Source organism: Dermochelys coriacea, chromosome 24, assembly GCF_009764565.3.
Source record: "Dermochelys coriacea isolate rDerCor1 chromosome 24, rDerCor1.pri.v4, whole genome shotgun sequence".
Taxonomy (NCBI): Eukaryota; Metazoa; Chordata; order Testudines; family Dermochelyidae; genus Dermochelys; species Dermochelys coriacea.
In genome coordinates, this window is record NC_050091.1 from 10,793,101 (window position 1) to 10,816,023 (window position 22,923).

A 22,923-nucleotide genomic window follows, 5' to 3' on the forward strand; every position below is an offset into this window, starting at 1 on the left:
GCTCTGGCCAGTTTGTGGAGTTAGGCATTCTCAGAGCACACAGATCAGAGCAGGCCCTGCAGGCAGGATAGGTTTGAGGATCACATTAGGAAATAGGCAAGCACCCAAACACCCATGGGAGCAGTGTCCGTGCCCCGAGGCAAAAGCTTAGGTGCCTTGGGGACTTTTACAATGAACATGTAGGTGTCCACAGGGTTAGGCAGCAGCTGAGCAGGGATCTGGTGAACTGCTGTGGAACCCAAATCTGGACCTTTGTGTATATGGGCCAAAGTGCCTGGGCTTAGTCTAGTGTAGGGAGTAGGCAAAGGTGCTTCAGGAGAAGCACTGTCAGGTTTGTGGAGAAGGAAGATCCCCAAACCCCAGGGAGAGCAGCTATCACATGCTGGGCAAACTGACCTCACTCCAAGAGTGACGGTGTTTAGATATCTCCAGTGATACTGTGTAAGTGCAGAAAATCAAAGACTCCCTTTCGTGCGACTCCAGTGTAAACATCGAAACCATCAAACATGTCATAATGCAGAACCCCAAATACGGATTCCAAGGTGAACTGGGTGACATCCACAACATCAAGAGCAGGCTTTGAAATGGCTTATTGACCTGCAAGTGCATCTACAGAATGTTGCTCTGCAGATGCCATACATGCACACGAGAGAGAGGGGCAGCACAAAGACAATCATGACTAAGCCTAAGCCCAAAGCCTATAGGCCAGCTTTCCTCCAGGGACTGGATTTGATCTATATGGAGTTTGGATAAAACCACATGGTACCGAACAGCACAAGGTGCATCTGTAATAGCATGATGTCAACAGGTCATTTCCTGTGGACTCCCCACAAGTTTGACTTGAATCACAAAAACACTACGTGTGGAGCTATTTAGCCCCTGATAAAAGAAGTTCAAAACATTTCAGAGTCAGACTTGAATTTCCCAACTTTTTGTGAAAGCAGCTCAACTGTCATCCTGGTGCTTTCACCAGTTTCAGTGGGACATGATCATCTTCACTACCTGTCCTCAACAGCAGGTCAGCACTGCTGTGCACTGTCAAACAGCTGTTGTCCTCCACTGTAGTAGTAGGATTTTGTGTTTGTATTTTGTATAATTATAATAAAAAATAATAATGTAGCATGCATTAAATGTATTGATGTATGATTGATCATACTCTGCCAGCCACCCTTTCTGAAAGCAGAAAGGAATGGCCTAGTGTGCCATTGATAAAGATGTATTAGCCAAAATCTTGTGTCTGAAGCTAATTTCAAGGCAGTGACAGACCTTTAAGATCACCACTTTGTTGTAGGTTTAGCATTTTAAAATAAAGTAAAAAAAAAAAATGCAATGATTGTTTTCTTTTGCATTGCAATTTAATGTTCCTGTTCAATGCTTTATGTAAATCAATCCTGTTGTGTGTGTGAATGAGGAATGTGTGTGTTAGAAAATAAGTGTAAAGGTCATCACCGGACCAGATATTCTAGGGAGGAATTAAGGATGGACATAAAGGTGCCAGGAGATTGCAACACACCCCTATTGAGATGTCAGAGGAAGGCGACTCTAAAAGATGTGGCAGACACCCATCAATGGGGACAAAATAACTGTAATCAAAACTAGCATGTCTCTCCTGAAAGACTAATGAAAGGAATAAAAAATAAAATAAAAAAAATCTAAAAAAACAAGCACTCAAACGGCTATTGATTACAGCATAACGGTGCAAAACTCATTGGTCCCAATAAAAAAAACAAAAACAAAAAACAACAACTATATAAACAGGGTGCTTTGCCATAAAACTTTGGGTTCGTCTAGCCAAAATTTCCCTGGAGCATCATGTCGCGACCGACAGAACCCGGCTCCTCTCTACCTGTGATCAACCTAGCTGTCCACTAGATTGATCTGGACTCTGGACTGGTAACTATAACATTGACTGGCAGGATAGTGTGTGTATGTATTTGAATGCATATGCTAATTGTTGTATATCCAATAAACATGGCGTATTGCCTTTTCCCCTGAAAAAGATTCCGTGTGCTTCTTATAAGCATAATAATAACCCCAGTGATCTTTGCATTTCAGAAACGGATGATGTAAACGGATGATGTAATCCCTGTGCCTAGTTTGTATGGCAGTTTGTTGAGATTGCAAAGTGTATTGAGTCTCTAGGGACAGAAGATACCAGGAAAATATAAGGACACTCTCCTAACCAGGAAACAGAAAACAGCTGTATGCGACACACACGGCTGACAAATGACCCTTAAAGGGTTAATATCTTTATATAAGGCAGTGTGGTTTCCTGTAATGAGAACAGAACGAGGAAACAGAAGCAACTGAATTCTAGACCAGGTTCTGCAGCTGACTCAATGCGTGACCTAGAGGAAGCTGACTGTGCCCCCATTTTCCCAGTTGTAAAATGTGGATAATATAGGTCTATTTCCTAGGGGAGTTCTAAAAAATAAATGACTCTGTGTATTACTCAGATACCATGGTGATGGGCGCGGTACAAGAACTTGAATAGAAGAGAATGTGTAAGGCACTTTGAAGATGTTCAGTGCTAAGTATTTAATAAATTATTAGTAGTATTATTATATGTTGCCTTTCATCTACCCACATAAATAGTGATACCTGCTGAACGATTTCTTCAAAGATGACAGAGGCAGACAGGATTCCAGAAACACTTCAAAGAATGGTAATAGCAATAATAATATCATTGCTATACTTAGAACCTTTCATCCCAGAGGATCCAAAACAGCCACCTTGTCAAATGAGACATTAACCTAAGGTGCCTCAGTGTTTGGTTGCCCAGTCTGAGACAGCTTGGGCCTGATTTTCAGGCGCTCCCATTGACTTCTGTTGGAGCTCTGGCTGCTCAGCATCTGTAGAAGTCAGCTCTCAGGGGTCTCAAACTGGGTGCCCAAAAAATTGGAGTGCTCAACATCAGTAGCCACCCTCGAAAATGTTAACCAGAGTGTCTTGGGTCATTTCACCTACCACAAAAATGAACCCACCTCTGGAGTGAGATGTGATGGCTGTTTAACAATGCACAGTACACAACAGTTCAAGCCAGGAGGTGAAGAAGCCTGCATGAAGTTAAAACTGCAGGTAAAATTTAGTGAGGCAGAAAGTAATTGTCCTGGCTAAATACCAATTCAGACAATAGCCCTATTCTTGCAAAGTGCTGCAGGTTCTTTAATGAGTAATCATGGCCCTTCTTTTACATTTCAGTCCTGCTTAGAAAACATTCCTGGAGCAATCCACAGCCCTGTCTGCTGGGTGTTGACAATGCACTATTTTCTGTACTTAAGCTGCCTTTCACACATACGGGGACATATGTTTGACCAATCACTGCTTATGTCCTGAAGGTCCTCTGTGCTGCTCCTGCCCAGCATATACTATTGATTGAACAAGAGGGGCCTGTAATGTGGCCACTGAGGGAGGGAGCTTTATAGAGCAGGGTGCTAACAGTGCTCTCTGACTGGCTCTCAGGAGGAGTCACTCCCCTCCACAGTGCGTAACTCACTTCACACCTCAGACCAGGCATTCCAGGGGATTGCCACTTGCTTCATCTACAGGACACTACACAGTAAGGGCTAGCCTAGCACTGTAGCACTTTAATGGGACAGGCATGCAGCCACATGGGGTCCCTAACACAATGTCAAAGCAGAAGCTCAGGTGCTGGCTTACATGAGATCACGGATGAGGTCCCTGGTGATGAGGCGGATGGTCTCAGGTTTGTGGCCCCAGCCACAGGCAGAGGGTGATTTCTGGACAGTCTGCACATCCCGTAAGATTACTGGGGGGCTGCCAGAGCCTGATCGCTGCAGGTTCTGAAAGAAAAAGAAAGTGGGGTCTTCTCAGGGTTGCTCATTGCTCCCCACACAAAACACACCTTTGGAATCCTGATGTGTCTCTCCCCTGGCTCCTGTGCACGGCTGTACAATTGTATGAGCACTAACCCCCAAGCACTAACTTACCACAGAACATTCATGACCCTTTCTGGCAAACATCCTGATAGACTACTAGGTCAGGGAACTGGAGCTGAAGCTTTTCACCTGGTTCTAATCCAGGCCAAACACCCAGCCCCTTTCTAGCCCCAGTCACCAGAACCTGAAGGATATTCTCTCCTAACAGCTGTTTAGGTGCCAGCATCAGCCCTATTCCATGAACATATGGCTGAATTGAGCTGACATTGTTCACAATCCACCTGCCTAATGCCCCAGAAATAGCCGTACTTACTCTAATTGGGGCTTGGCAGAAGCAAGAAGCTAAAAGCAGAAAGGAGTGAGGACGAGGTTTGGATTCTGTAGGAGCCAACCATCCAGCCCCGTCACAGACACTGGATCCTGCAGAATAGATTAATTCAGCCCTAGAAATGAACCTTCCAAAGAATAACTTTCCCTAAAGCTGGTCCTGCCCCCATTCATTTGAGCTGACATTGCCACCTAGTGCACAATCCAGCACACTCCAGGGGTGACAGGTTTCAGAGTAGCAGCCGTGTTAGTCTGTATTCGCAAAAAGAAAAGGAGTACTTGTGGCACCTTAGAGACTAACAAATTTATTAGAGCATAAGCTTTCGTGTGAGCTGTAGCTCATGAAAGCTTATGCTCTAATAAATTTGTTAGTCTCTAAGGTGCCACAAGTACTCCTTTTCTTTTTGTGAAAGGTGATGGTCTCCAGAACAATGCTAACTGAGCCATGCAGCACTCCTGGAGATCAGAGATGGACTGTGGTGCTGGGACAGACCCAGTGCAGAATGGTCCCGGGGTGGTGAATGCAGCGTACTGAATAGTGCTGTGTCTGCAGTGCCTCAAAGCTCTTTGCACACCTGGATGTGCAATGTGGCTAAGATAAATGCTGCTCTGGGGATTGTAACTTTGGATCATCCTGATTTGTCTGTGACAGAATTCTCAAGATTAATATAATCTACCTGTCAATATAGCGTCTAAGTGGCAAATGATGAAATAACAGTGTTAGCACTGAATTACCTACCCTTTAACACAAAGAAAACAGTGTCATTTATTCCAGTCTGTGACTGAGTCAGCCAATCTCAGTTCCTCTTGATCCCAACTCATCATTGAGTGGCTGTGTTTACTCTGTGCTGTCACACATATCAAGGAACTCAATTAATGCTACTGTGATTACTACAATAAACTCCCTGCTGAAAAACAATATCAGCCTGGGAGCTTGTGTGATATCAGATCATAAACCTGTCTAGAGCTCTTCTGGCACTAGTCTGGCCTTTAATACAGCAAGTACCAGACTTCAGGCCAATACTTATTCCCCAGCTAAAGCTGGACTCCTCCTCCTTGTGAACCAGGGTGCCTCTTGAGAAGCCTGAAGTGTGAAAGGGCAGTTACTGTTCATTTAACCACATTTTCTACCTCTGCTTTCCTAACCCAGAAATGGCCAAAAGGGTTTTACTCGATTGTCTCTGAAAGAATCATCTTGGGAGTGAGGCAGAAATAGGAAGTTTTAGCCCAAAACAGCCATTTTGGATAAATGAATGGAACACGTCCTTCACAAGTTGCTAGAGTGCAGCAATCAGCACTTATGGGACTGGGAGCCAGCAGCCGCTCCTGGCTTATACAGCTCTTCCCCTAGTGACTGAATAAAGATGTTCTCAATCTGTGTTGACTAAGTAGCCACTAAAGCCTTGCCTTCTTTGCTAGAAAGGAGTATATAGCACATGAGCTATCCCATGGGGAAAACCCAGTGAAGACAAGGCACTAGTTTCACTGGGAGATAAGCCTCAGGAGTGGGTATAGTGCTGACCTCACCTAGTTTACCACATGGTAAAACTAAAGGCCCAGATCCACAGAGGGACTTAGGCATGGCAACACCAAGCTTTGCAACATCTAACTTTTAGACTTCTAGAAAATCACTGGAACAAACACTGTGATCCACAAAGTCCGAGTTAGGCACCTAGGCGCCACTACAATAAACTGGTGCCTTATACTGTGACTCACAAAAACCAGCATGTTAGGCAGGGTACCATCTAAGCTTGCCGACGAGATGGGCATGTCCTAGCCCCCCGCCCTTCAGAGTTCAGCACCTAAATCTGGGCTGCAAGGGAAGTGCCTCTCTCTGCTTGGGATCCAGAGACGGGAACTACTCTCGTGGAGTCAGATGGCTTAGGTGCCTCAGCTGTTTCTTATGAGAATGAGTAAGGGTCTCCCTAACTATACACACAATGGCTAGGGTCGACGGAGAAAGGCAACCACTCTTATAATCTTTAGCCCAGTGGTCAGGGTACTCACCCAATATATGGGAGATCCTTGGTCAATTTCCCCTCTGCCTGATGAGACAAAGCGATTTGAACAAGGATTCCCCACCTCTCAGGTGAACGTCCTAACCACCGGACTGTGGAATGACTGTTGCTCTGTGTCTGCCCCAATTAATAAGAAGATAAAATTCAATAACAATAAGTGTAAAGTACTTCACTTGGGAAAGAAAAATAAATGCAGAACTACAAAATGGGGAATAACTGGCTAGGAGGTGGTGCCACTGCTGAAAAGGATCTGTGGTTATTGTGGATCACAAATAGAATATGCGTCAGCAATGGGATGCAGTAATGAAAAAGGCTAATGTCATCTATAGTGTATTGACAGCATTGTCATATGTAAGACATGGGAGGTGACTGCCCACTCTGCTCAACACTGGTGAGGCCTCAGCTGGAGTAGTGTGTGCAGTCCTGGGTGCCACACACGAGGAAAGATGTGGACAAATTGGAAAGTCTGAGGAGAGCAACAAAAATTATAAAAAGGTTTACAAAATCCGACCTATGAGTAAGGTTAAAAAAACTGGGCACGTTTAGACTTGAGAAAAGACAAATGAGAACGCTTCACGACTGTGCACGTCATCCTTGTGCAGGGGCCCTGATAATCTTCTCTGTATCGTTCCAATTTTTGTATATGTGCTGCCGAAGCGAGGGGAACCTGGTAACATACTTGAGGACTGTTAAGGGCTGTTATAAAGAGACTGGTAATTGATTGTTCTCCATGTCAACTGAAGATAGGACAAGAAGTAATGGGTTAATCTGTGGCAAGGGGAATTCAGGTTAGATATTGGGAAAAACATTCTAATTATAAGGAGAGTTATGACTGGAAAAGGCTTCCGAGGGAGGTTGCGGAATCCTCGACATTGGAGGTTTTTAAGAACAGATTGAAGAAATACCTGTCAGGGATGGTCTAGGCTTACTTGGTCCTGCCTCAGCAATGGGGACTGGATTTGATGACTTCTCAAGGCCCCTTCCAGCCCTGTGCTCCTATGAGTCTATGAATATTTAATTATTGAGAATATTCAATTATTTCATTATAGTAGAACTATTTCAACAGGAGAAAGGGAGGAACCCATATCAGAATATCCCATAGTTCAATGGCTAAGACACTTGAGAAGGGAAATCCGTCCTCCTCATATTTCCCCCCAGGCTATAAAGCCATTCCCTCTCTCTGCCCCAATGACTATTTAATCCAAAATGGAATGGCTTTAACAGGAGAGATTGAGGAATACCCACATCAGACTATTACGTAGGTCAGCGGTTAAGACACTCTCCTGAGAGACCTGAGACTGGCCCCACTCCAGCCCCATTTCAAATCCTTTCTCCACATCAGACAAAGTCGGGAATTGAACTTGGGTCTCCTACATCCTAGATGAGTGCTCCAATTAGTGGCCTAAAGTTACAAGGGAGAAGGCAGCACCACCACCACCACCACCATTTAGGAGCCTAAACTACCCGACTCCAGGAGACAGATTCCCATTTGTGCATTGATAAACAGACTTAGGTACTTGGTGTCTGGACTTCCATGAGAGGGGTGGGACTTAAGACACACCCTTCTTGCCAGCATATCCTACTGGCTAGCTTAGATGGCTCCTTGCCTAGCATGTTGGGAGCCTGGGGGCCTAATTCAGGCTTTGTGGATACCATTGTTCTTCCAGTGTTTCTAGGCACCTAATAATTAGGTATTGCAACACCTAAGTACCTTTGGGAATCTGGGTCTAGATGCCAAAGTCTGGGGTTGTAGATCTGGGCCAAAGTGCCTTGTCTTCATGGTGTTTTTACTTTGGGATAACTCACATGAATTAGTTACCCTGAGCTTTAGAAAAAACAAGAACAAAAAACATCCCACACCTTTTTTTTAAATCAGTGAAGACAAGCAAGAAAGTCCAGAGCCATAACGAGACTTGCGTGTTACAATGCCTACATTTTAGGCATCCAGGAAATCACTGGAACAACCCATGGAACCTACCAAGTCCAAGTAAGGTGCTGGGATTCCCTATACAGTAACTCCTCACTTAAAGTCGTCCCGGTTAACATAATTGTTTCATTGTTACTTGCTGATCAATTAGGGAACATGCTCATTTAAAGTTGTGCAATGCTCCCTTATAATGTCTTTGGCAGCCGCCTGCTTTGTCCACTGCTTGCAGGAAGAGCAGCCCATTGCAGCTAGCTGGTGGGGGCTTGGAACCAGGTGAACCAGCAGACCCACATCAGATCCCCACTCCCCTAAGTTCCCTGTGCAGCAGCCGCCCAGCAGGCTATCAATTGCAGCAGTTCAGCTGTCCCTCCCCCTCTGCCATGTGCTGCTCCTACCCTCTACCTTGGAGCTGCTCTCCAGAGCCTCCTGCTTTCAGAGGGAGAGGGGGGCTAATGTCAGGGTGTCCCCCTGCACCCTGCTTACCCCATCTCCATAGAGCGGGGTGGGGGGGGGACACACAACGGGGCTCAGGACAGAGGGAGCTTTCTGGCAGCAACTGCTGCAGTCTCAGCTTGCTGATTAACTTAACAAGGTAATGTACTTAAGAGTGGTGTCAGGTACTTAAAGGGGAAATGCGCATTTCTCTCTTTCACACACAGGGCCTGTGTCTCTGTCTGCCAAGCTGTCTCCCCTCCCTCCATGCTGTGTCCCCTCCCTCCATTCGTGCTGCTTTGTAGAGTGTGAGGCAAATGCATCCGATGAAGTGAGCTGTAACTCACGAAAGCTTATGCTCTAATAAATTTGTTAGTCTCTAAGGTGCCACAAGTACTCCTTTTCTTTTTGCGAATACAGACTAACACGGCTGCTACTCTGAAACCATTAATAACTACTTAACCCTTGAGGGCAGCTAGTTCATCATTTAGCAGTAAGGCATTCCCTGGGAAATATCCCACCCTCTGACTCCACCACCTCAACCAAGCTTCACAATTATCATCACTGTGTACAGCATTAAATGGTTTGTTTAAAACTTATTTTGTGTGTGTGCGTGTGTGGTCTTTTGTCTGGCAAAAAAAACTTTCCTGGAACCTAACCCCCGCTATTTACATTAATTCTTATAGGGAAATTGGATTCGCTTAACATCGTTTCACTTAAAGTTGTATTTTTCAGGAACATAACTACAACATTAAATGAGGAATTACTGTACCACAAATGGGGAGAGACAGAGGCCTGAGAATGCAAGCCACAAAAGCAAGCACGTTAGGCAGGGAATCTCCTAAACTAACCAATGGCTGATATCAATGAGAGGGGTGTGTCCTAAGCCCTGCCTCTTTCAGGGTTAGGTGCCTAAAAGCCTTGGCTGCAGGGAAGCATATGACCCAGAGCTGCACACCGCTCTCCTGGAGTCAAGTGGCTTAGGCACCTGAACTATTTCCTGTGAATTAGGCACCCACCTAATTCCATTTAAAATAAAGCATGGTAGTGTTATAACATTTACAGCAGTGGTTAGTACACTCATCCAAGCAGTCAGAGATTCAGATTCAATTCCTCCCTCTGTCTGATGGGGGACAGGGAGCGGGGAAGTATTGAAACAGGGGGGTCTTCTACCTCTCAGGAAAGTGCCCAAACACGGGGCTATGTGATAGTCTGATTTGGAGATTTCTCAGTCTCACTTGTTGAAGCCATTCCACTTTGGATTAACTAATTAAATAATCGTTAGGACAGAGAGAAACTGGATCAGAATGACTCTATAGCCTAGCGGCTAGGACACCCACCAGGAAGGTGGGAAATCCAGGATCCCGACCCCCACTCCAGTGACTCTTCAATCATTGTTGTGGATACAGACTAACACGGCTACCCCTGTCATACTTCAATCATTTATCGTAAGTGGAACAGCTTCAACAAGAGAGATTGAGGGTGCCTCCCATCAGACAGAGAGGGGAATTAAATGTATATCTCCCATATCCCAGATGAGCATTCTAACCACTGTGCTAAAACTCGTACGATCATCACTGCTACCTCCCCCGCCTCCTGGATTTTGAATGGCGCCTGATGTGGTAGGCACGCTCTAAGCACACTTACTTGATCAGGCAAGGTAGGTGGAGGAGCAACTATCTGCCCCTGGTTTTTGGTTTGCAACGGATCTCGGGCATCGAGACGCCTAGAATGAGGTAGCAGCGTGCGTGCCCGGAGGCAGACTCATAGGCATCTAGGAAATCTTTACAATGAAAACAGCTGTCAAGGGAGTTCAGATGTCTACAGGGCTAGGCAGCAGCTGAGCAGGTTTTTTGTAGATCATGGTGGTACCCAAAATTGGGGCACAGGCCCCCAAATCCCTTTGTGACTCTGGGCCTAAGAGATTAGAATATGGTTGGATTTAATTAGGAACAACTGATTCTTTCAAAGCCTGACTGCAGTGGGACCAAGAGTGTAAGCAACGGGCCACCCGTGGGCTGACTACTCCTGCCTATAGTGACAGCACAGGCTATAAAAGCCTCTTTCTAAGAGCCCTCAAACAATCCCTTTCCTGAGTCTCGTCAATAAAGGAGCTGGAAAGGTGCTTTAGTGGAGATCTTGTATATCCAAGGAAAGAAGGGAGTTAACGGGGGTATATTCGTTTTCGTTTCTTTCTAGGGCGCTTATACTCGAGGGTTGTGCTTCGGAAGTATTGTTTGCGTTGTTCAGCTGGCGTCTCAACAGGAGCACAGACCGAAAGGGTGGGGCAGTTGCCCATACAAGCTCCTTTCCTTACCTTGGCGATTCCAAACAGGCTCTCGTCCACCTCCGAGTTCATGGCCTTGGTTCTGTAGCGAGCGCGGGTCCTGCACCTGTTGGATGCCCTGGATGAAGCGCTCATTGAGCCAGACATGCTGGCCGGCTGGGAAGCAGGGAGAGAGCCCAAGCCCTCGTTAGCCACAGCCGCGCCCAGCACGGGGCCAACGCAAGCCTAGAAGCCAGAGGTTTCAGCCTAGGATGCGGACGTGCCCCTGCCCTCGGGGCGGGCCTGGAACAAGGGGTTCGGCCCAACATCCACGCACCGCCCCGGCCGGGCACTTGCGAGGGAGCGGCGGGGCTGGGGGGCCTGGCCCGCGGGCAGGGGAGGGCGACGCCCCCCAGCGGGCGCAGGGAGCGGAGCCGAGCCGGCAGGCGGGGGCCTGGGCTGAAGGCTCCGCCTGGGAGAGCCCCGGGAGTCGGCTGGGCTCGGGCTGCGGGGCAAACCCGCCCTCGGGGAAAGAGGCCGGGGCGCGGCCCGTCGTCAGGGGTCAGTGGAAAGGTCCCAGCGCGCTGCGGGAGCAGCCGGGCCGGGATGACGAGACCCGCGGGGCGGGGCCGGGGCCGGGGCCGGGCTCTCACCATCTTCGCTGGGGCCGCCGCGGCCGCCCGGCTCGGCGCAGGGACGCCCCGCAGAGGCTGACTGGTCGCCTTGGCAACCGCAGAGCCCGCGGCCTCTCCTAGGCAACCGGAGTCACGGGGTGGAACGTTGCGGGTCAGCCGGAGGGGACCCAGCCAGCCCCGCCCCCTCCCCGCAGTCCTGGCTGGGGGAAGGCCGCTTCCGCGTCAGTCCACGGCGGGGGGGGGGCGGGGTTGTACTGCAGAGAGCGCGGCACCAGGGAGGCGTCGGAGGAGCTGGTGCTAGAACGACCCGCTTGGGGGCGCGCTGGGGCAGCGGGGCGGGACCCGCCCTGTGCCCGGCGCTGCGCCCTCCCTGTGCCCGGCGCTGCCCTGAGCCCCAGGTTGCCCGGGGCGGGGCGGGTGAGAGCCATTGAACCAAACTTTTTTTCAGAGGAGCAGCCGTGTTAGTCTGTATTCGCAAAAAGAAAAGGAGGACTTGTGGCACCTTAGAGACTAACAAAACTGTAAACCCTGGATACGACGGAAACCGCTTCAAGCTGGGATATGGCAGCATCCCCAGCACCCCTAGGTCCAGCGCCTCTGGCCCAGGGCCGGCCCGAGCCCTGCCTAGCGGGCCCCTGCCCCCGTGCTCGCTGCAGCCTTCGGCCCCCGTGCAGGCGGCACGGGGGTGTCTGTTGGCTCGGCTCCTCGCCTCAGGGCAGAGCAGACTGTGGCTGCCCCCGGCTGTGGCCCTTACACGGTTTGCGGTGCCCCGGCTGGCCCGTGGGTGCTGGGCCAGTCCCTCTCTGCGCCTCGCTGCTGCCCCAGGAGCTTCCCAGCAGGGGAACCTCCCTCCTGTTGCCTTGAGACCTTTGAATTCCTCCCGCAGCTTTTCCCTGGCTCTGTCCAAGCACTTACACGCCCTCCTGGGGTGATCGCTTGTTTCTCCCGCCCAGAGAGCGCGCATCAGCCTTCCTTGCATCTAGTTATTGCAAAAGATCTTTGTTTAAACCACCCTGACCAGTTAGTATCCTGAACCAAAGCACCTGGCTTTTCCTAACCAAGATTTGAAGTATTTTGTTATCCTCAACTCTAGGGCACAATTCAGAAAAGCTGCTTCCTCTCTTTTCTTTAATCCGAATCCGATTTTTTTCCATTCCTCTTTTCCATTTTTCTGTAGGAGACTTGAATTCCTGTTCATTCATGGGTATTTCTACATCAGTCTTTCCATTTTTAAAGCGTTTTAGCAGCTTTGTCCGCCATTTCATTCTCTGTTATCCCAATATGCACTGGGATCCAAGCTAATGCTATGTGTATCCATCTCTGTACTAATGCTCTTATTAGGAATATAATTTCTTTGATTAATCACTTCTACATACTGAGACACCTTTTTTATCACCCTAAAGCCTGAGACTGAGTCCAAAAAAATGACTACCACTACTGGATGTACAGTCCAATTTCAGCTGAGTGCTAGGATTTATTGCTAGTAGTTTGGCTCTCAAGACAGCTATATAATCAAATATTCTTTTAGATGTACTAATTCCAAATTTTTGCGTAAAATACGCTATTCTGACTCCTCCTGTTTTCATTTTTGGACCTATCTGTAAAGTTTTGGTAAACCCAACACCAATTTTCACACACACACACACACACACATATATATATATATATGGTACACTTCATTTTTAATACCCACAGTCTCTTTTTTACTCTTTAAGTTTATAAAAATAAATCTAAATCCACATTTGGACATGCAACTTTCCATCCATTTATGACAGGTTTCAGAGTAGCAGCCATGCGTCACCATGAAAGGTTTTCCTCCTCCCCCCCCCCCCCCCCCCCGCTGCTGGTGATGGCTCATCTTAAGTGATCACTCTCCTTACAGTGTGTATGATAAACCCATTGTTTCGTGTTCTCTGTGTGTGTATATAAATCTCCGCACTGTATTTTCCACCAAATGCATCCGATGAAGTGAGCTGTAGCTCACGAAAGCTTATGCTCAAATAAATTTGTTAGTCTCTAGGGTGTCACAAATACTCCTTTTCTTCCATCCATTTAGTTTTTCCCTGTGTTTCTGCATCCACACTTTTAACTTGTGGAGTTCTAACACTGTAACATAGAATCATAGAAGATTAGGGTTGGAAGAGACCTCAGGAGGTCAAAACATAAGATTGGCTGTACTGGGTCAGACCAGTTGTCCATCTAACCCAGTATCCTATCTACTGGCAGTGGCTGATGCTAGATGCTTCAGAGGGAGTGAACAGATTAGGGCAATTATCAAGTGAACCCATCCCCTGTTGTCCTGTCCCAACTTCTGGCAGTCAGAGGTTTAGGACACCAGAGCAGAGGGTTGCATCCCTGACCATCTTGGCTAATAGCCATTGGTGGATCTATCCTCCATGAACTTGTCTAACTTTTTTTTTTTAACCCAGTTATACTTTTGGCCTTCACAACACCCCCTAGCTGGCAATGAGTTCCACAGGTTGACTGCATTTTGTGAAGAAGTACTTCCTTATGCTTGTTTTAAACCATTTCATTTGGTGACGCCTGGTTCTTGTGTTATGTGAAGGGGTAGTTCCTTATTCACTTTCTTCACACCATTCAAATCATCTCTTTTCTAAACTGAACACTCTGTTTAGTTTTTTAAACTCTCCTCCTGTGGAAGCTGTTCCATACCCCTAATCATTTTTCTTGACCTTCTCTGTACTTTTTCCAGTTCTAATATATTTTTCTGGAAACGGGGCAACCAGAACTGTAAGCAGTACTCAAGGTGTGAGAGTACCAAGGATTTATATAGAGGCATTATTATATTTACTGTCTTATTATTTATCCCTTTCCTAATGGTTGCTGACATTGTTAGCTTTTTTGACTTCAACTGCACACTGAGCAGTTGTTTTCAGAGAACTGTCCACAATGACTCCAAGATCTTTTTCTTGAGTGGTAACAACTAATTTAAACCCCATTATTTTGTATGTATAGTTTGGATTATGTTTTCCAATATGCATTGCTTTGCACTTGTCAACACTGAATGTCATCTGCATTTTGTTGCCCAGTCACCCCGTTTTATGAGATCCTTTTGTAACTGTTTGCAGTCAGTTTTGGATTTAACTATCTTGAATAATTTTCTATCATCTGCAAACTTTGCCACCCCACTGTTTACCCCTCTTCTGAATTATTTATGAATATGTTGAACACCACTGGCCCCAGTACAGATCCTTGTGGGGGCCCCACTCTTTAATTTTCTCCACTGTGAAAACCACCATTTACTCCTACCCTTTGTTTCCTATCTTTTAAGCAGTCACTGATCAATGAGAGGACCTTCCCTCTTATCCATGACTGCTTACTTTGTTTAAGAGCCTTTAGGGAGGGATCTTGTCAAAGGCTTTATGAAAGTTCAAGTACACTATATCCACTGGATCACCCTTGTTCGCATGCTTTCTGACACTCTCAAAGAATTCTAATAGATTGGTGAGGTGTGATTTCCCGTTACAAAAGCCATATTGACTCTTCCTCAACATACTGTGGTAATCTGTGCATCTGATAATTTTGTACTTTACTATAGTTTCAGCCAATCTGCCTGATACTGAAGTTAGGCTTACGGGCTTGTAATTGCCAGGATCTCCTCTGGAGCCTTTTCTAATACTTGGCGTTGCATTAGCTATCGTCCAATCATCTGGTACAGAGGCTGATTTAAGTGATAGGTTACATGGTAGTTCTGCTATTTCATATATGAGTTCCTTCAGAACTCTTGGATGAATATCATCTTGTCCTGGTGACTTTTTAACTTGTAGCTTCTCTGCAACAGCCTTGTCTTCCTTTGAGAGCTCCTTTAACACCTCCTACATCCTGTGGCACCACTGATTGTTTGGCAGGCTTCCTGCTTCTGATGTACTTTTTATTTATTTATTTATTTATTTATTTATTTTTGCTGTCAGTTTTTGTCTTTTGCTAGTGTGCTATAATTTGCCTGTCAAATTCCCCACAATCCTGATATATTTGTTTGATACTATCATTGCAATTCCCGTTAACTCTGGCCCCAAAAGTTAGGTCTGGTAGTTTCATTCCTAGTGTAACTAGCATTTCACTAGAAGCTATCAGTAGTTTGCATATAGGTGCTATAATAGATGTGCTACATGCAATTAGCTTGAATTAAAGCTAATTTTTTAAGTTCTGATTTTGATGCTGACCCAAAACCTTGGCAGCCATAGTCAGTAATGGCTCAGATTAAGGCTCTATATACCCTCAGCAGTGTTTTCTTATCTGCCCTCTGGTTAGTCCCAGCAAGACTCTTATATAGGTTAATCTTTAACATCAGCTATATGATCTATATGTATATTTACTATATGTATATTTATCTTTAACATCAGCTATATGATCATTCCAAAGTAATTTAGTATCAGATATTACCCCCATATGAATTTAAACCTTTTAACGATATCTGTTTTCCATACAGGTGCAGTTCACATTCCTTTATATCTTTTCTTTCTTGTAAAGATTAGTCATTTGCTTTTAGCAATGGAGAACTTAAAACCCCAGGCATTTCCCCACTCAGAGGTCTGTTGTAACACTTTGATTCTCTTTTCTGCCATGCCAACAGTCCTGCTTCTAACCCACAGAGCACAATCATCTGTAAACAGAATGACACCTACCCCAGTACTTATTCATTTTGGGAGATCATTTATCATAATATTAAATATCGGGTGGATAACACTTCCCTGTGGTGTACCATTTTCAATATTATGTACATTAGATATAACTTTCCCAACTCTGACCTGCATGGTCCTTTTACTCAAAAAGTGTCTAATCCACCCAGACCTGAAGAAGAGCTCTGTGTAGCTCAAAAGCTTGTCTCTTTCACCAACAGAAGTTGGTCCAATAAATGATATTACCTCACCCACCTTGTCTCTCTAATCTACCCATACATTCTTCCCTGTATCTCTAGGCCACGTATTTTATACAACAGCATGTCACACGCCTTTTCAATATCTAGAAAGACCACTCTCGTGAACGCTTTCTACCTCATAGTTAATTAAACACTGGGATCAATGGTACCTCTTCCTCTCCTGCAACCACTCTGACCTTGTCTATTATGCCATTGTTTTCCAAATAGGCAACTGATCTTTCATTCACCATTCTCTCTCTGTAATTTTACCCAGACAGGACGTGCGGGTAATTGGTCTATAGACATCCACTTTCATGGCTACTTTGCCTGGTTTTCACATTGGAATTACTGCTGCGTGTTTCCACCCTACTGGTATCGCTCCTTTTTTCCATATGATGTTATAGAATTCCAAGACAACTCTCAAACTGCTTTTAGGGAGAGAGAAATGTGAAGGTTCCCTTTTAGTGAGAGCAGCACATAGCTGGTGTTTTCGCTGCTTTGGCTTTTGTTACCCACTGTCTTTTATTCTGTATTTTTTTCTTTTATAATGGATTTGAGGTACACTTGTATGTGTGCCTTTTGCTCTAGGAGTGGGGTTCTCAAACTTCATTGTACTGCGACCCCCTTCTGACAACAAAAATTACTGCAGGACCCCGGGAAGGGGGACTGAAGCCTGAGCACCATCACCCCGGGTAGCAGGGCTGAAGCCCGAGCCTTACCGCCCTGTGGGGTAGGGGGCAAAGCTTGAGGGTGTCAGCCCTGGGCAGGGGGCTCTAACCTGTGCCCCACCGCCCAGGGCTGAATCCTTCTGGTTTCAGCTTCCACCCTGGGCGGTGGGGCTTGGACTCTGGCTTCAGCCCTGGGCCCCAGCAAGTCTAACGCCAGCCCTGGCAACCCCATTAAAATGGGGTCACGACCTACAGTTTGAGAACCGCTGCTCTAGGGCTACCATGGCTGGAGCCCTAGTGGCAGCCACCTCCATCTGCAACTTAAACTTGTAAATAAAGCCTGTGCTGCTGTGTGAAAGACAACTCCTGTGTCGCTCTGCTGTCTTACACAATTGTTCCCCGGGGGGGCCTACAAAAAGTTGATCTGGCCCCTGGAGAGCAGGCACTCCAAGAATGCTTAATCCCCAAATCCTTGCATCTACACCTGTGGGATTTTAGCCCAAGTGCCTCAGCTGATCTTACCCATGCAGATGGTCCCTATAAAGGTAGCCAGCCAGTCAGGCAGCGGCACAGACAGCTGCAGCGGTACAGGAGCTAGCAAACAGAGCTGTAAACAGGGGAGTTTGAATTGTGGTGCTTGTTTGGGGTTTGCTTTTGCTGGGGGGTTGTGGTCTTTTTGGTGTGGCTTGTGTTTCCCAGATTAACAGGATTTAGGTGGGAAGGAGATGACAGATACAGAGGCAGCTGTGGGAGTGACTCCTGCAGTGAAAGACACATTGAGGATGACTGGATGTGGAAGCTGTGGTATGTACATGATCCTGGAGGGGGGAACCGGTAAGAGTTTTTTCCGCATGAAATGCCGTCTGATAGAGCTGATGGAGGAAAAGATCCGAGGTTTGGAGATGCAGGTGGAAAGTCTGGTTGAGTTTAGGAAGGGGTTTGAGCAGATGATGGAGCAAAGATATGAGGTATCTGAAGGGAAAAGCTCAGACTCACAGATGGAACCAGGGCTGGGGAATTTTGAGGAGAGACTGGATGAGGAAAGTGGTCAGTGGAAACATGTGACTCAAAGAACCAGGCAGAGAAAAAGACGGGCTAGTGAAGGAGAAATAGAGCTTAGGAACAGGTTTGCAGAGTTGGAAAATGAAGAAGGGGCTCAGCAGGTACTTGTTGAAGGTGGAAGGGTAAGGAAGAAGAGAAGAGAGGCTAGTCCTATAGAAAAAGGGGAAGAGTCAAGGGAGACTACACCAAATATGAGCCCCAGGAGGATACAGGATGGGTTGAAGAAGATTGTAAGGGAAAATAGGAATGGAAAGAACTTGCAGCCAGAGAGAACAGGGGAGACACTGGAGAATAGCACTGTCACCAGGAAAAGGCAGGTCTATGTGATCGGGGACTCTTTATTGAGAAGAATAGACAGGCCTGTAACTAGAGCTGATCCTGAGAATAGAAGGGTGTGCTGTCTTCCGGGTGCTAAGATACAGGATGTAGACCTGAGGTTGAAAAGGATCCTAAAGGGAGCGGGAAAGAATCCCCTAATTATCCTTCATGTGGGAACAAATGATACGGCTAGATTCTCGCTGGAAAGTATTAAGGGAGACTATGCTAGGCTGGGGAAGACGCTTAAGGAAATTGAGGCTCAGGTGATCTTTAGCGGGATCCTTCCTGTTCCTAGAGAAGGGCAACAAAGGTCTGACAAGATTATGACTGTCAACAGATGGCTTAGGCAGTGGTGCTATAAGGAGGGCTTTGGGATGTATGGCCACTGGGAGGCATTCACGGACAGAGGTCAGTTCTCTCGGGATGGACTTCATCTGAGTAGGGAAGGAAATAGACTTCTAGGATCGAGGCTGGCACAACTGATAAAGAGAGCTTTAAACTAGGAATTGAGGGGAGATGGATGGGAGATGTCCAGAAAATCTCCACGCCAGATTTTAGCATTGAGAGGGAAGAAGATGAAGTAAGAATGGATACAGCCGTGGGTAGGAGAATGTATATAAGGAGTGAGGGCGGTGTGGATACTAGTCTAATAGGTTATACTGGATGTAGAATGACTGTGCCTAATAGGGTACAAAATGTGAGCGAGGCCAAACAGCAAAAATTAAGATGTTTGTACACCAATGCGAGGAGTCTAGGTAACAAAATGGAGGAACTAGAGCTACTGGTGCAGGAAGTGAAACCAGATATTATAGGGATAACAGAAACATGGTGGAATAGTAGTCAAGACTGGACTACAGGTATTGAAGGATATGTGCTGTTTAGGAAAGACAGAAACAAAGGTAAAGGGGGTGGAGTAGCATTGTATATCAATGATGAGGTAGAATGTAAAGAAATAAGAAGCGATGCAATGGATAAGACAGAGTCTGTCTGGGCAAAAATTACATTGGGGAAGAAAACTAGTAAAGCCTCTCCTACGATAGTGCTTGGGGTGTGCTATAGACCTCCGGGATCTAATCTGGATATGGATAAAGCCCTTTTTAATGTCTTTAATAAAGTAAATACTAATGGAAACTGCATGATCATGGGAGACTTTAACTTCCCAGATATAGACTGGAGGACCAGTGCTAGTAATAATAATAGGGCTCAGATTTTCCTAGATGCGATAGCTGATGGATTCCTTCATCAAGTAGTTGCTGAACCGACTAGAGGGGATGCCATTTTAGATTTAATTTTGGTGAGTAGCGAGGACCTCATAGAAGAAATGGTTGTAGGGGACAATCTTGGCTCAAGTGATCATGAGCTAATTCAGTTCAAACTAAATGGAAGGATTAACAAAAAATAAATCTGCAACTAGGGTTTTTGATTTCAAAAGGGCTGACTTTCAAAAATTAAGGAAATTAGTTAGGGAAGTGGATTGGACTGAAGAACTTATGGATCTAAAGGTAGAGGAGGCCTGGGATTACTTTAAATCAAAACTGCAGAAGCTATCGGAAGCCTGTATCCCAAGAAAGGGGAAAAAATTCATAGGAAGGAGTTGTAGACCAAGCTGGATGAGCAAGCATCTTAGAGAGGTGATTAAGAAAGAGAGCAGAAAGCATACAAGGAGTGGAATATGGGAGGGATCCTCAAGGAAAGCTACCTTATTGAAGTCAGAACATGTAGGGATAAAGTGAGACAGGCTAAAAGTCAAGTAAAGTTGGATCTTGCAAAGGGAATTAAAACCAATAGTAAAAGGTTCTATAGCCATATAAATAAGAAGAAAACAAAGAAAGAAGTGGGGCCACTAAACACTGAGGATGGAGTGGAGGTTAAGGATAATCTAGGCATGGCCCAATATCTAAACAAATACTTTGCCTCAGTCTTTAATAAGGCTAAAGAGGATCTTGGGGATAATGGTAGCATGACAAATGGGAAGGAGGATATAGAGGTAGATATTACCATATCAGAGGTAGAAGCGAAACTGAAACAGCTTAATGGGACTAAATCGGGGGGCCCAGATAATCTTCATCCAAGAATATTAAAGGAATTGGCACCTGAAATTGCAAGCCCATTAGCAAGAATTTTTAATGAATCTGTAAACTCAGGAATAGTACCGAATGATTGGAGAATTGCTAATATAGTTCCTATTTTAAGAAAGGAAAAAAAAAGTGATCCGGGTAACTACAGGCCAGTTAGTTTGACATCTGTAGTATGCAAGGTCCTGGAAAAAATTTTGAAGGAGAAATTAGTTAAGGACATTGAAGTCAATGGTAATGGGACAAAATACAACATGGTTTTACAAAAGGTAGATCGTGCCAAACCAACCTAATCTCCTTTTTTGAAAAAGTAACAGATTTTTTAGATAAAGGAAATGCAGTGGATCTAATTTACCTAGATTTCAGTAAGGCATTTGATACCGTGCCACATGGGGAATTATTAGTTAAATTGGAGAAGATGGGGATCAATATGAACATCAAAAGGTGGATAAGGAATTGGTTAAAGGGGAGACTGCAACGGGTCCTACTGAAAGGCGAACTGTCAGGTTGGAGGGAGGTTACCAGTGGAGTTCCTCAGGGATCGGTTTTGGGACCAATCTTATTTAATCTTTTTATTACTGACCTTGGCACAAAAAGTGGGAGTGTGCTAATAAAGTTTGCAGATGATACAAAGCTGGGAGGTATTGCCAATTCGGAGAAGGATCGGGATATTATACAGGAGGATCTGGATGACCTTGTAAACTGGAGTAATAGTAATAGGATGAAATTTAATAGTGAGAAGTGTAAGGTTATGCATTTAGGGAATAATAACAAGAATTTTAGCTATAAGTTGGGGACGCATCAATTAGAAGTAACGGAAGAGGAGAAGGACCTTGGAGTATTGGTTGATCATAGGATGACTATGAGCTGCCAATGTGATATGGCTGTGAAAAAAGCTAATGCAGTTTTGGGATGCATCAGGAGAGGCATTTCCAGTAGGGATAAGGAGGTTAGTACCGTTATACAAGGCACTGATGAGACCTCACCTAGAATACTGTGTGCAGTTCTGGTCTCCCATGTTTAAAAAGGATGAATTCAAACTGGAGCAGGTACAGAGAAGGGCTACTAGGATGATCCGAGGAATGGAAAACTTGTCTTATGAAAGGAGGCTTAAGGAGCTTGGCTTGTTTAGCCTAACTAAAAGAAGGTTGAGGGGAGATATGATTGCTCTCTATAAATATATCAGAGGGATAAATACAGGAGAGGGAGAGGAATTATTTAAGCTCAGCACCAATGTGGACACAAGAACAAATGGGTATAAACTGGCCACCAGGAAGTTTAGACTTGAAATCAGACGAAGGTTTTTAACCATCAGAGGAGTGAAGTTTTGGAATAGCCTTCCAAGGGAAGCAGTGGGGGCAAAAGATCTATCTGGCTTTAAGATTTTACTGGATAAGTTTATGGAGGAGATGGTATGATGGGATAATGGGATTTTGGTAAGTAATTGATCTTTAAATATTCAGGGTAAATAGGCCAAATCCCCTGAGATGGGATATTAGATGGATGGGATCTGAGTTACTATAGAAAATTCTTTCCTGGGTATCTGGCTGGTGAATCTTGCCCATATGCTCAGGGTTTAGCTGATTGCCATATTTGGGGTCGGGAAGGAATTTTCCTCCAGGGCAGATTGGAGAGGCCCTGGAGGTTTTTCGCCTTCCTCTGTAGCATGGGGCATGGTTGACTTGAGGGAGGCTTCTCTGCTCCTTGAAGTCTTTGAACCATGATTTAAGGACCTCTATGAAAAACCTCACCCATGTCTGAGCTATTGGAGTGGGTGGGTGAGATTCTGTGGCCTGCGCTGTGCAGGAGGTCGGACTAGATGATCAGAATAGTCCCTTCTGACCTTAGTATCTATGAATCTATGACAGCTGGATCTCACTGGCATATTGCGGGAGAGGGAGATGGGTATAAGGGAGCCAGCACCTGAACCCTAAAGGGCTTCAGGAATCCAAACAAATATCTAGAAAGGAGGGGGTGGCAGAGTAGGCTTTGGGTCCTGGAGGGTTGATGTGCCTAAGGAGAGAGGATGGGCTTGTGATTAAGTTCCTTGTCTAGGTTCAAATCACACACACCCTACACCTCCCCTTCAAGGAGAAGAATATGGGGCATTCAAGCTGCACACTCTCTGTCCTGCCAGGCCTGCAGAGATCATCCGATTGAAGTGAGCTGTAGCTCACGAAAGCTTATGCTCTAATAAATTTGTTAGTCTCTAAGGTGCCACAAGTACTCCTTTTCTTTTAGCACTATCTGTGTTAGGTTACAGAGAGCTTAGCAGCACGCCTACTCAGACCCACCTTGTGGAGAGCTCCCACAATTTCCATGCTTATGGCATACATCAGCAGCAGGAAGCCTGCCTTTTCTCTCAGGGGCAGGGAATTGGCCAGAGGTAAGAGAGGAAGGAGCCTATATCATGTGTT

The 22,923-nt window shown here is 45.7% G+C and overlaps 2 protein-coding genes and 1 non-coding gene across 5 annotated transcripts in view; all 3 read right to left on the bottom strand.

The window, feature by feature from the left end:
• Window positions 1–11,674, bottom strand: part of CFAP45 (cilia and flagella associated protein 45) — a 31,601-nt gene extending 19,927 nt beyond the window's left edge. The window contains exons 1-3 of one of the 3 annotated variants that reach the window (XM_038383519.2): window positions 11,523–11,674; window positions 10,921–11,046; window positions 3,661–3,803 (exon numbers count right to left, since the gene is read on the bottom strand). In XM_038383519.2, the coding sequence (XP_038239447.1) occupies window positions 3,661–3,803; window positions 10,921–11,046; window positions 11,523–11,525 (272 nt within the window). In that variant the 5' untranslated portion in view covers window positions 11,526–11,674. The remainder of the gene's footprint in view (window positions 1–3,660; window positions 3,804–10,920; window positions 11,047–11,522) is intronic. The other 2 variants (XM_038383520.2, XM_043502095.1) reach the window with 2 other exon arrangements.
• On the bottom strand, window positions 6,802–6,911 carry LOC119848163. Its single transcript, XR_005290196.1, has one exon. It is a non-coding gene; the product is annotated as a U6 spliceosomal RNA (small nuclear RNA).
• Window positions 11,675–17,084: 5,410 nt separating the features above from the next.
• TAGLN2 (transgelin 2) overlaps window positions 17,085–22,923 on the bottom strand; it is a 28,712-nt gene continuing 22,873 nt past the window's right edge. The window contains exon 5 of the mRNA XM_043502111.1: window positions 17,085–17,124. The gene's annotated coding sequence lies outside the window, so the exon portion shown is untranslated. The remainder of the gene's footprint in view (window positions 17,125–22,923) is intronic.